This window comes from Arachis ipaensis, chromosome B04 (genome assembly GCF_000816755.2).
Source record: "Arachis ipaensis cultivar K30076 chromosome B04, Araip1.1, whole genome shotgun sequence".
Classification (NCBI taxonomy): Eukaryota; Viridiplantae; Streptophyta; class Magnoliopsida; order Fabales; family Fabaceae; genus Arachis; species Arachis ipaensis.
The window spans coordinates 68,920,696-68,934,353 of NC_029788.2; the positions used below are offsets into that span (position 1 = coordinate 68,920,696).

General features: G+C 34.8%; 1 protein-coding gene across 1 annotated transcript in view; it reads left to right on the forward strand.

Annotated features, from left to right (window-relative positions):
* The window catches only part of LOC107636540 (galacturonosyltransferase 8), a 5,952-nt gene continuing 5,422 nt past the window's right edge, over positions 13,129 to 13,658 (forward strand). Inside the window, 1 exon segment of the mRNA XM_021121185.1 lies at positions 13,129 to 13,404. Coding sequence (XP_020976844.1) covers positions 13,249 to 13,404 — 156 coding nt within the window. The 5' untranslated portion in view covers positions 13,129 to 13,248.

Consider the following 13,658-nt stretch of genomic DNA (forward strand, 5'->3'; position numbering starts at 1 on the left):
ATGACCATCTAAAGGAAAAGATGGTTACGGGCCTATCCATGGAGATTGGTGATGGGCGATGGACACGATTTTGGGAGGATGTATGGTTACTGGGGGGATCGCTGGAGAATCGGTTCCCGAGGCTTTTCTCTATCTCAAACCAATGTGGATCTGTGATTGGGGATATTGGATTTTGGGATGGGTTAGAGTGGATCTGAAACTTCCAATGGAGGCGAGAGCTTTTTCAATGGGAATTGGAGCTTCTAATCAATTACATGTGGCTTTGAGACCTGTGAAATTAATACATGACAGAGAGGATAGAGTGGTGTGGAAATATGATAGGCAAGGTATTTTTTCAACTAACACATTTGTGCAGGTAATGCAGGAGGAGATGCTTCCAGAGGAGGTAACCAGCTACAGCTTCACCAGAACTATTTGGAAAGGTTTGGTTCCACTAAAGGTGGAGCTGTTCACTTGGTTTGTGTTGCTAGGCATGGTGAATACCAAGGAAAGGTTGAGTCGATTTGGCATTATTAGACAGGAAGATAATGCATGTTTTTTATGTAATAACGATGTGGAACGGGTACATCACTTGTTTCTAGGTTGTGTATTTGCTTGGCAGGTGTGGAGTGCTTGGATATCAGGGCTTGGATACCAATGGTCTTGTCCGGATACGATGAAAGAGCATTTTCTAAGTTGGACAGAGGAACCGAGGAGTAAGGAGGATCGAAAGCAGCGACTAAGGTGTTTTAGCGTAATTATTTGGAATATATGGATGGAAAGAAATAAGCGGATCTTCCAGAATCAAAGCAAATGTGTTGTAGAAGTAATCCACATGACTACGACTAGTGTGACTGAATGGAGAGGTGTTGTTTCCCTTTGTTGTTGATGGCTATGCCGAAGGTGACATTGGGACCTTATTGTGTTATTTCCTTTAGTAGGCTTGTGGTGTTTATCTAGATCTTTAGGTCCATTTTATTGTGTTGAGCTCTTGTTTTCAAAAAAAAAAAAAATAGAAGCAAAAAAGAAGGAAAAAGAAAAAAAAAAGAAAAACTGACCTTTAAAACAAATCAGAAATTATGGTGAATAATTGGCACAACTAAGTGAATAATCACTCAAACCAACATCAGCAAGTATTCTTTAATACTCTTTTAAGATACAACTCCACTAGCTTCACCTGCAAATATTTGTTTAATTTCCGTAGTTATTGTTACAGAATGGAAGGATAAGGATGAATGCTCATTTATGGGTGAATCTAATTTCCCATGCTGGAAGAAGCAAATTCTCATATAGCACAATTAATAATGTTTGAAAAGAAGAATTTGTTTGCCTATAAAAACATGAATGAGGCAATAGAATTTGACACACACAATTACAAATATTTTCCTTTTCTCTCTCTTTACAGTAATAAAAACAAATGCAATTCTCTCTCTCTTTACTTTTAATACTTCTTTCTATCTTTATATATATATACACATTACAACATATAATATTCTTTCTCTTTCATACTATTCTCTTATATACTTTAATATTATTAAATATATTAATTATATCTACTATATTGATATAGTAATTCCAGTAAATATTACTACTTGAGTTATCTAATTATATTTTCATATTTTATATTTGTTACTTCTTCCTTATTTATTTAGTTATTTTACAACACGTTTTCAACACGAGACTCTAATCAAATTTTTAGGAAGACTCAGGTAACAAATTTTCATTATGTCGAAGCTCTCTCATCTTGAATTTAATGTTCTTGATATATCTAGAAACAATTATTTATCATGAATATTAGATGCTAAAATCCATCTTGATTCAATGGATCTTGAAGATACCATTAAGGCTGGAAAATAATGCATCCCAGAAGGATAAAGCCAAGGCCATGATTTTCCTTCATCGTCATCTTGACGTATGATTGAAAAATGAATATTCCACATTAAAAGATCCTGCAGATCTGTGGAAAGACCTTGAAAAAAGGTATAATCATGAAAAGACAGTGATACTTCCTCACGCCCGATATGTTAGAGAAAATTTTCTCAACCTTCCATGCCTCGAATGTGCTCCTGCAGCAGCAGTATCGAGAAAAAGAATTTAATTTTTTTTTTGAGCTCTTGCTTTCTTGTTGTTGAACGCAACAATGAGTTGCTCTTAAGAAATCATGAAGCACGCCCAGCTGACGTCGCCCATTTCCTGAAGCAAATGCGGCAAATTATAACCCCAGAAGAGGTAAATAGCAAGATTTTGATAATAAGAAAAATTATGGAAGGAAAAGAAATTATGTTCACAAGAAAGATCTTACCAGAAGTGGGATAAAGAAAGAAATAATGGGCAAAGTAAATCAATTGAGGATAAATGCTTCCGTTGTGGTGGAAAGGGCCATTGATCACGTAACTGTCGTACCCCAAGGCACCTAGTTGATCTTTATCAAGTATCCTTGAAAAAGGATGACAAAGGAAAGGAAACAAATTTTGTTTCAAATTATGAAAATTTCACCATTCATTATGATGTATCTAATTTCTTTGAGGATCCTGAAGGAAATATTGGCTATTTGATCAATGATGGAATAGTTTGATATATGTATATGTTTGTTAAGTATTTATGTGAATAATTTTTCTGTGCATGTACTTCTACTCATTTTATTATTATTATCATTTGTTTTTGAAGAAAAATGGCAAGGCATATTCTGAAGATATTTGCCTTGCGGATAGTGCGAGTTCACACACTATTCTTAAAAGTAATATATATTTTACCCATCTTGTGCCAAAAGATGAATATGTTAATACTATTATTGGCTCGGGCAATGTGATAGAAGGCTCCGGAAGAGCTATAATTTTATTTTCTGGAGGAACAAAATTTATAATAAATAATGCACTATTATCTACCAAGTCCCTGAGGAACTTGTTGAGTTTCAAAGATATTCGCCGAAATGGATATCATGTTGAGACAATGAATGAGGGAAATTATGATATTTATGTATCACAACTCATGATTCAAATAAGAAGGTTATATTAGAAAAATTACCCTCACTTTCATCTGGGTTGTATTATACCAAGATTAGTGCAATTGAATCACATGCCATTGTAAACCAGAAGTTTACTAGCCCAAATGAATTCATAACTTGGAATGATAGATTGGGTCATCCGGAAACAACCATGATGACGAGAATTATTGAAAACTCTCATGGACATTCACTAAAGAACCAGAAGATTCTTAAAACTAGTGAATTTTGTTGTGCTGCATGTTCTCAGGGAAAGTTGATTTTAAGGCCATCACCAGTAAAGATTGGATTTGAGTCCCCTGAATTTCTAGAAAGGATTCAAGGTGATATATGTGGACCTATTCATCCACCATGTGGATCTTTTAGATATTTTATGGTCCTGATAGACGCATCTTCGAGATGGTCACATGTGTGCTTATTATCTTCTCACAACCTGGCGTTTGCGAGATTACTGGCTCAAATTATTCGATTAAAAGCACAATTTCCAGAAAATCCAATCAAAGCAATTCGTCTTGATAATGCTGGTGAATTTCCTTCCATTCAATCCCACAAATTTTACAAAAATAGCAACAATGTATTTCAAAAGTTGAATTCTACAAGTTTTAATTACATAGTCATAATCCATATATACAATATTAGGGGATGACACTTTAAGAATTGGATAAAATTAAAAATTGAGATATGATCATTTCCTCTTGCATTAGGGGATGACACTAGTCTAGCATTTTCAATATCTTTGAGGAATTTTTTAGGACTTTGATACTTCTTTCTTAGCTTTCTTCTCTTCATACCTGTAAAAACATAAAAGAAATAAGAGAAAATTATATTACTTAAATCAAAGAATAACAATCATGTGTAAGTTCACACTTTAAGAATTTGGTAAAATTAAAAATTGAGATATGGTCATTTCCTCTTGCATTAGGGGATGACACTAATTTAACATCTTCAACATCTTTGAAGAATTTTTTAGGATTTTGATACTTCTTTATTAGCCTTTTTCTCTTCATACCTGTAAAAACATAGTAAAAAATATAATTAAAGAGTTCCATGTTAATTACATTTAAGAAATACTCTTAAAAACTAATAAGAAATTACATTTAAGTTCCACACAACCAATTCCAACTTAGTCCCCTTCAAATTAATCATGTCATGGCCCTCACGTATGGTACTGGAGCTGGGTAACTACAGTGCAAGGCCAAATATAGCCCAAGAGACAGAAAATACAGGAACAGTTGTAAGGCCAAATAGGGTAACTGGAGCTGGGTTCTGGAAAGCCATAGGGACTGACAGGCCTATATACTCCTCAGAGGGTTCAAAGTCCATTGGACTCAAGAAATCTTTGGTCTTCTACAAGATCGATCTCACACTTTCTAGCTAACTTCAATTTCAACATGCAGGACTCTTAGGCAATCTGCAGAATATTCAAGAAAACGAATGCTACAGCTCAAAGAGCACTCTCTCACTCTTGGGTTTCTACCTTACCTGAAACACCAACCACCACTACCAATGATACAGATCACATATTCTAGTTTCGTTCATCCAACATGCCAACAATGATGGCAAAGAAAACTAGCTTCATGACCCAGTTTTGCACTAACTACACTAGTGACACACAAATCCAAACTGATGAAGTGGGGTGGAAGAATGTACATGCAAACTGATAAACTGATAACTATAATAACTCTTGGCAAGCAGCTTGCTCCACAAAACCAGAGCAACAATTCAATGTACATGCATCACTATGGTCAACAAGTTGGTTAACTAAACAAGTTTCCTTCACCTAAAATTTTTGCATCACTGAATACAGTTTTAAAAAAAAATAAAGAAAAAGAATGAGAGAGATATAGAGTTAGTACTGACGGTTTAAAAATTAAGAGTATAAGTGTCATAATGTTGATTAATAGAGACCCTTAAAATAGCTGTCACAAATCAAGTAATCGCTGACCAGATATAGGAGGCAAGAAACAAGTCCAATATATGCGATAACTTTGAATTCTATCATAGTTGATTTTTATCCAAGGACAGCCAACATATAAAGTGTTTTCAATACAAATTATGTTACTATCATTAAGCTGGTGATTATGAAATATATTTAGTTTAAGAAGAAAGCATCACCTGTATGAGTAGTTCAATTTTTAGTCGTCTACTTGCTTCATGTTCACTGTGTGCTTCACCGCATTGACTAATGATTGCATTAATTTCATCAATAAATATGGTTGAGGGGGCATGGTGTCTTGCAAGCTCAAATAACACCTTTATCAACTTCTCGGAATCACCTGCAATCTAGAATAAATTCTGTAAAAGTGCAGGCCCAGTTGTCCACTATATTATAAACTAAACAGAGAAGAACAAGGAGCACTTTGAAAGCTCTTTCTCTTCCTTACAAGATAAAGGCAATTTAATCCAAACAAAGGAGGAATCTAGGCATTCAAATGAAGCAATGTCATCTAAAATACAAGAATAATTCTAGATCCTCCTAAGGAATTCTCCCAACAGTCCTCATAATTGCCAAACAAGGAAAAATATTTGAATGCTCTGAAAATGTATTTAGTAACTTCTGAAAAACTTCAATGTCTTTTACACAAGCATATCCTCATTCTCATCATAGTTTTCATTGATTATTGGAAGATCATCATCTACAACTATTCTCGCCAATTTTATATTTGTATTTTCATCTGGAAAAAGAGACTCTAAGTCTTGTGGTGGATAATTATCATTGGATACTGTAATTTCGTCATCTTCACCCATATTATCTCCACCCATGTTATACAAATCTCTTGGCCTCAAGTGAATTGGTATGCACCATCCTTTTTCTTTCTCATCATCCACATAATATACCATCTGGGCTTCAGAAGCTTTAATATATGGCTCGTCATCTTCATGTTCACCAGTATGTATGAGCCTTGTAAAGTTCACAGATAAAAAACCCAAATTGTCCTTTTTGATTTTTCTAGGACTAGTTGTGTTTGCCCATTGACATTTAAACAAGAGAACTGTAAAGCCATTGTAGAAAAGCTCAATGATGTCTACCAACTTTCCATAATAAGGTACAGAACCAAAGTTCATACGGGTATCTTTACTACTTGAGTAACTTCTTGTTCCAAATGTACCAAAGACTCCGCTATTCTGAGTTTTTAATCCATTATCCCTTGCCAAAGTTCGAAATCTATATCCATTAACATCATATAAAGAGAACTTTCTTGCTTGGTCATATGGTCCTTGAGAAAGACTGATAAGAATGTCTTTATCCACATCAGAAAGTTTGAGACAAAAATAACCTTTGCAAACGAGGTTTTAGTGGAAAGTAACGAAGAACTTTAGCAGGCACCTTCTTCCTAATATTCCCATGATTTGATTCTTGAATCTCACCACCCTTTGTATCTAGTTTCCATCTAGACCTGTTGCAAACTTTACACATTTCTTTCTCCTTGTCTTCACCCCAATACAGCATGCAATTATTCGGGCATGCATGTATCTTCTCATAATTCATACCAAGCTTCAAGATAGTTTTCTTTGCTTCATAAAATGAACTCGGAATCTCTGCATGATCAAATGCATCATGTAAGAGTTCAAATATCATCGACATTGCCTTGTCAGTCATCCCACATATACACTTAATATGATACATCTTCACCAAAAAGGACAATCTTGAATATCTTGTACACCCTTCATACAAAGGTAGTTCTACATGACTTGCCAATTCTTCAAACTCTGCTGCATCAGCTACATCTGGCATCACTCTTTCAACTCCATCAATGTCTTTATCTGACTCTATTGAGACTTCATTTGTCCAGTGCATATCAGTCCCGTAAATTTTTCAACACTTATTTAAGCAAATGAGTGTTATTATTATAAAAAACATGAACAGTATAAAAATGGCTTTGATGGAAGTAACAATAAGAATAACAGAAAAATTGATTAGTGAAAAAAAAAATAAAGGAAGCAAGGATACCGCTTTTTGGTGCATTTTCTTGGAGGATTGTGAATACTTTAACTGCAACATATATAAACATAAACATTAATTTGCTTGACAGTGCAACCAAAAGAATAGAAGCTGGCAGCATTTAGAAAAAGAAAGTAACAATAAACTTTTAATCTTGCTTGCCACTTGGGTTAACTTAATGGCTTAAAACCTTTATCGAAAAACAGGGCTTTCTAACCAACTAAATCCAAACTAATCCATTCTTGAGAAAAGGATTGTAGAATCAATCATTTCACAAATTCTCTCATGTAACCCTTTACACCTTAAGTAATTAAGCAAAGTGGAAAATCATGGGATAGTAGAAGATTTTTCCTTATACCACATGAATCAAAAACATAAAATAATTATATATACATGTAGAATATACTTTTTGAAGATAAATTGAAGTGCTTATTCCCTTCATCATATAGAGCAAAAACTGGTTCCATGTGTCAACAGGACCCGGCAAACACCAATGAGCACAATCAGTAACCTTAACATTGTTGTAATATAAATGGCCATATTTACCAGGATGTCCATCAGGCCTCATTGCCATAGTATAACTTACATCAATCAAACCAAATTGCAACCCTTTTAACAGAGACTTAAAAACTGCATTAAAATTGGTATGTAATGTGATGAGTATCGTGAAACTTTAATTTAATTAACCTAGTTGAAATCTAGTTAAAGCATTTTTTCGAACATGTTGAGTTCCAATAAAATTAAAAGGAAATAAGAGAATACTAAGAAAAAATAGCAAAAAAAAAACATTATGATATAATCATTATGATAAATTGTAGCAAAATATAGCACTAACAACAAACAATTGCAACAAGTTCAGTACAACAAACACTAAACAACAACAAAGAAATTGCAGGAGAGAAAAATAGAAGAAGAACAATCAATTACTCACTACCTTTATTCAATATTATCGTTGGAAGAGAAGAAATTATTATAAAAAAGGCATATTGAAGCATTACCATAACTCAATAAGGATAAAGCACACATACCTTTCTGAAGTGAGGAATTAAAGTGAGTAAAAATCTTGTAATCCACTGCAAAACACAATAGAAATGAAATTAAAATCACTCTAAAATGGGGATATTATTACAGTGGAGGAGTGCTACTTGTCGAAGAGAGAGCTTGAAGCCTTGAAACAGAGAGAGATGACGAGGAGAGGTCTACCATATCAGTGCATCAATTTTACTATTATCTATCCTTCTAATTAGAAATGCATCAAGTCATCCATAATTTTAGTTGAAAAATTTCATCGAACAAGTTGTGTGCAAGTAAAATCAAAATGAATTTTAAAATAAACAAAATTTAAAGCTTCCAACGAAACAATCCTCCATATAATAAGATACAAAGCATGATCTCTCAGACGAATAATCAATGAAAAATTTAAAATCACAAGTAACAGTTCCAAAGAATAACAATCATGTATAGGTTATTTGATTTACATTAATCCATTCACAATTTCACATTAAAAAATGAGCAAACAGAGCATAAAAGGAAGATAAGAACCGAAGAAGTGAAAGTAGTGTGACTAACCTTCGGTGGAGACACGAACGGAGACCGGCGGCGACACGGCAGCGAGCTACTCCAACCTCGAACAGAGAAGACAGGGAGGACGCGGACAGCGGGAAGGAGGACGGGGACAGCGGGAAGGAGGACGCCGAGCTACAAGAGAGGGTCTGGGCTACAAGAGAGGACGTGGAGGCGCCGAAAGTACGGACGGCGGCGACACTGTCTTAGAATCGTTGCAGGGAGAACCTAGGGTTTTGGCTGGGTGATTTTGAACTTTGCTTGAGTTCAGAGATAGCGATTCATGAACAGGGGGTGTCAGGGGAAGGGGGTGAGTGAGGGCTGAATGTTGGGGAAAAAAACCAAAACGGTGCCGTTTAACAAGCACCGATCCAATTTCATTTTAAAAAATAGAAATGGTTATCAGAAATAGAAAATAAAAAAGAAAAAAGTGAGAAAGGAATAAATTGCTAGTGACGCTGAAAAAATTATATAAATAAGTGTCACTATTTTATTTAATAACAACTGTTTAGATAAGAGTCATAAAATAAGTGTAGCTATTCATCTAATTTGGTGTAGTGTCCCAAGCTTTTGATGCTTATTGTATGACTAATGGAATAAGTGTTGAACATCCAGTAGCTTATGTTCACACACAAAATGGGTTAGCAGAATCACTTATTAAGCGCCTCCAATAAATTGCTAGACCCTTAATTATGAGAACAAATCTCCCAACCTCGGTTTGGGGCATGCTATTTTACATGCCGCAGCACTTATTCGTTTGAGGCCAACAAGTTACCATCAGTTTTCTCCTATGCAATTAGCTTTTGGCCAGCAGCCAAATGTCTCTCATTTAAGAATATTTGGGTGTGCGATATATGTTCCCATTGCACCACCTAATCGCACCAAAATGGGACCCCAAAGAAAATTGGGGATATATGTTGAATATGATTCTCCCTCTATAGTGAGGTATCTTGAGATACAAACTGGTGATGTATTTAAAGCCCGGTTTGCGGATTGTCATTTTGATGAATCAAAATTTCCAACATTAGGGGGAGAGAATAAGCTTCCTGAAAAGGAACTTAATTGGAATGCATCATCGTTGATGCATTTAGATCCTCGATCAGGGCAATGTGAACTAGAAGTTCAAAAGATTATACATTTGCAAGGAATAGCAAATGAATTGCCTGATGCATTTTCCGATACAAAGAGGATAACCAAGTTGTATATACCAGTGGAAAATGCTCCAATTCGAATTGATGTCCCAGTTGGACAAATTGCCACTGAAGCAAATACACGCCAGAAGCGTGGCAGGCCTGTCGGTTCCAAAGACAAAAATCCTCGAAAGAGAAAAGAGGTAAATAATATTCCTATTGAAAAAGACATAGTAGAGACATCTGCAGTTGTCCAAAATTCTGATATAGTGTTAACCCCAGAAGACGTTCAGGTACATGAAAATTGTGAAAATAATGAGATCTCGATAAATTATGTCTTTACAGGAGAGAAATGGAACCGAAATAAGACAATTGTCAGTGAAATATTTGTATATAATGTGGCATTAAATATCATGCATGAAAGTAAAGATCTTGAGCCAAGATCAGTCGAAGAATGTCGACAAAGGAATGATTGGCCAAAATGGAAAGAAGCCATGAAGGCTGAGTTAGACTCACTTGCAAAATGTGAAGTCTTTGGATCTGTAGTCCGTACACCTAAAGATGTAAAACATGTTGGATACCGATGGGTATTTGTGAGAAAACGAAATGAGAAAAATGAAGTTGTGCGCTACAAAGCCCGACTTGTGGCACAAGGTTTTTCACAAAGGCCCGGTATAGATTATGAAGAAACATATTCTCCTGTAGTGGATGCGATAACATTGCGTTATTTGGTCAGTTTATCTGCATATCATAAACTGCATATGCATTTAATGGATGTGGTAACATCCTATTTATACGGCTCATTAGATCGAGATATCTTTATGAAAGTCCCTGAAGGACTAAAGATATCTAAACCATCCAATGAATATTCGCAAGGGTTATACTCAGTTAAATTGCAAAGATCTTTATATGGTCTAAAGCAATCTGGACGAATGTGGTATAATCGTCTTACTGAGTATCTGGCCAAAAATGGATTCAAGAATGATGATATCTGCCCATGTGTTTTCATAAAGAAAACTACATCTGGGTTCATTATAATTGCTGTGTACGTTGATGATTTAAATATCATTGGGACTCCTGAAGAGATTCCAACAATTATAAAAACTCTAAAAGAAGAGTTTGAGATGAAAGATCTTGGAAGAACTAAATTTTGTCTCGGCCTGCAGATCGAGCATATAAAAAGTGGGATCTTTATTCATCAAACAACATACACAGAAAAGATCTTGAAAAGATTTTATATGGATAAGTCACATCCATTAAGTACCCCAATGATCGTAAGATATTTGGGATGTGAAAAATGATCAATTCCGTCCTAAATAAGAGAATGAAGATATCCTTGGTCCTGAAGTACCATATCTTAGTGCCATTGGAGCGCTAATGTATCTTGCTAATAATACGCGACCTGACATATCATTCGCGGTGAATTTACTAGCAAGATATAGTTCCTCTCCAACCAGAAGACATTGGAGTGGAATCGAACAAATTTTTCGATATCTTCATGGAACAGTTGATATGGGATTGTTTTATCCCTATGGATCCAAGTCACAACTAGTTGGCTATGCGGATGCTGGATAGTTGTCTGATCCACACAAAGAGAGATCTCAAACAGGATATCTGTTCACATATGGTGGTACAGCTATATCATGGAGGTCCACGAAACAGACAATAGCAGCAACCTCCTCAAATCATGCTGAAATACTGGCGATTCATGAAGCTAGTCGCAAGTGTTTTTGGCTGAGGAGTCTGATTCAATATATTCTGTCATCATGTGGACTGATTGATCATAAGATAGCTCCAACTGTCCTGTTTGAAGATAATACAGCATGCATTGCTCAACTTAAAGGCGGATACATCAAAGGCGATAGAACAAAGCATATTTCTCCCAAATTCTTTTTCACTCATGATCTTCAAAATCAGGGGACAATTGATGTCCAACAGATTCGATCAAGTGACAATCTGGAAGATTTATTCACAAAGTCACTCCCAAAATCCTCCTTTGAAAGATTGGTACATGAGATTGGGATGCGCCGATTTCGAGACATTAAATAATGTCGGCAAGAGGGGGAGACTGTACTCTTTTTCCCTTGGTCAGGTTTTTTTCCTATTGGATTTTTCTTGACAAGGTTTTTAATGAGGCAGTCCTCATCACAAAGGATATTATACTCTTTTTCCTTCACTAAAGTTTTTTTCCCACTGGGTTTTTCTTTAGTAAGGTTTTAATAAGGCATATTCCTAAATGACCATCCAAGGGGGAGTGTTACAGCATGGAAGGATAAGGATGAATGCTCATTTATGGGTGAATCTAATTTCCCATGCTGGAAGAAGCAAATTCTCATATAGCACAATTAATAATGTTTGAAAAGAAGAATTTGTTTGCCTATAAAAGCATGAACGAGGCAATAGAATTTGACACACACAATTACAAATATTTCCCTTTTCTCTCTCTTTACAGTAATAAAAACAAATGCAATTCTCTCTCTCGTTACTTTTAATACTTCTTTCTATTTACTTCTTTGATTCAAGCCTTCAACCCTCTCAGGTCTCAAGTCTCAGTCTCTAACACTCCCTGATTCCTCTGCTTGCTGGTTTATTGTTCACTGGAATGGCCCTGATTCCTCTGCTTGCTGGTTTATTGTTCGCTGGAATGGATTTATGTGTTATTTTTTATTTTCTATTCATGATTTTCTGTTTTATTTGTTTGCTGGATTCATGATTTTCATTTATTTTGATTTTCTGAGTTTATTTTGATTTATTTGTTATTTGTTGTTTCTGATTTATTTGTTATTTATTCATGATTTTGTTGTTGATGCAATTGTTTGCTGAGGATCTGAGGATATTGTTTGCATGTTGAAGTTGAAGAAGAGAATGGATCAGTGTTTGAGATGCTTTTGTATTGAAATATAGCTGTGGTGGTTTTGCAGCCATGAAGTACCTGCTTGGAACAATGTTGGCATGGACTAAACATTGATGTCTATAACTACAGGAAGTTTTTTTTTTTTTAAATAATGTACTTCATAAGAATGTCTAAAAAATTTGAAAGAATATTTTTTATGGCTGAAGATTTATTTTGTTAAATGTAATTTATACGGTGTGATTTTTGTTTAAAATTTATCAAATTTAAATATTGAAAATTATATATTAATTTTTTATAATTTTATTTTATATTTAACTAAACCGGTTGAACCCCGGTTGGACCACGGTCAGACCACTAAACCGCTGAACCGGTCACTCTACCGGTTTATTGACCGGTTCGGTTTTCGCAACCTTGCTAAACACTCATTACTGAAAACATATAATAAGGCGAGTTGGTCACATAAACGGTAAAATAATAGAGTACAAAATAATTGAAATTTTATATAAAATTATAAAAAAATTTACATTATAAAATTATTTTATCTAAAATTTTTAAAATCGGTTTACTTATTCAAATAAGTATTTTAAGAAATAAGCGAATTTTTAGGTAAGATAGTTATCAATGGTTGAACACGTAGCATTTGTGTTAGTTTGTAAAATAATCCAACACTTACCTTTTCTCTCCTCCCAGTAAAGAGGCCAATGTGTAGGCTAGAGGAACAAAATTCAAGTGCATGATTGTGTGAATTGTCCGATCTAACCAATATTTGGATCCCAAAATGGTGAAACCTAGATTTCAACTCCCACTGATCCGAATCTTTAGCTTCAAATTCACTCTATTGCTCTCTGCCATTACCATCACCTTCTGCACTTTGTTCACTTTCTGTTTTCTCTTCACAGCCATTGTTTATTCCTCCAATCAGCGCCAACACTCGGTAACATCTTCAATTTCACTTCCTTCTCCAAATTTTCTTTTTTCCCCTTTTGTTTTATTTCTCTATGATTTTATTTTTTTCCACAAGAAACAGACACTATTTTTTTTTTTTTTATTTGAGTTGGCTTCTGGCTTCTGCATTAGTTTAATTCTAAAAGATGATTTGGTGGGATGAGTTGAGTTTAATTTATGATTTTGTAATTTTTGTTCAATATTATTATGATTTTCACAAAAATGTCATGTACCCACTAAAAA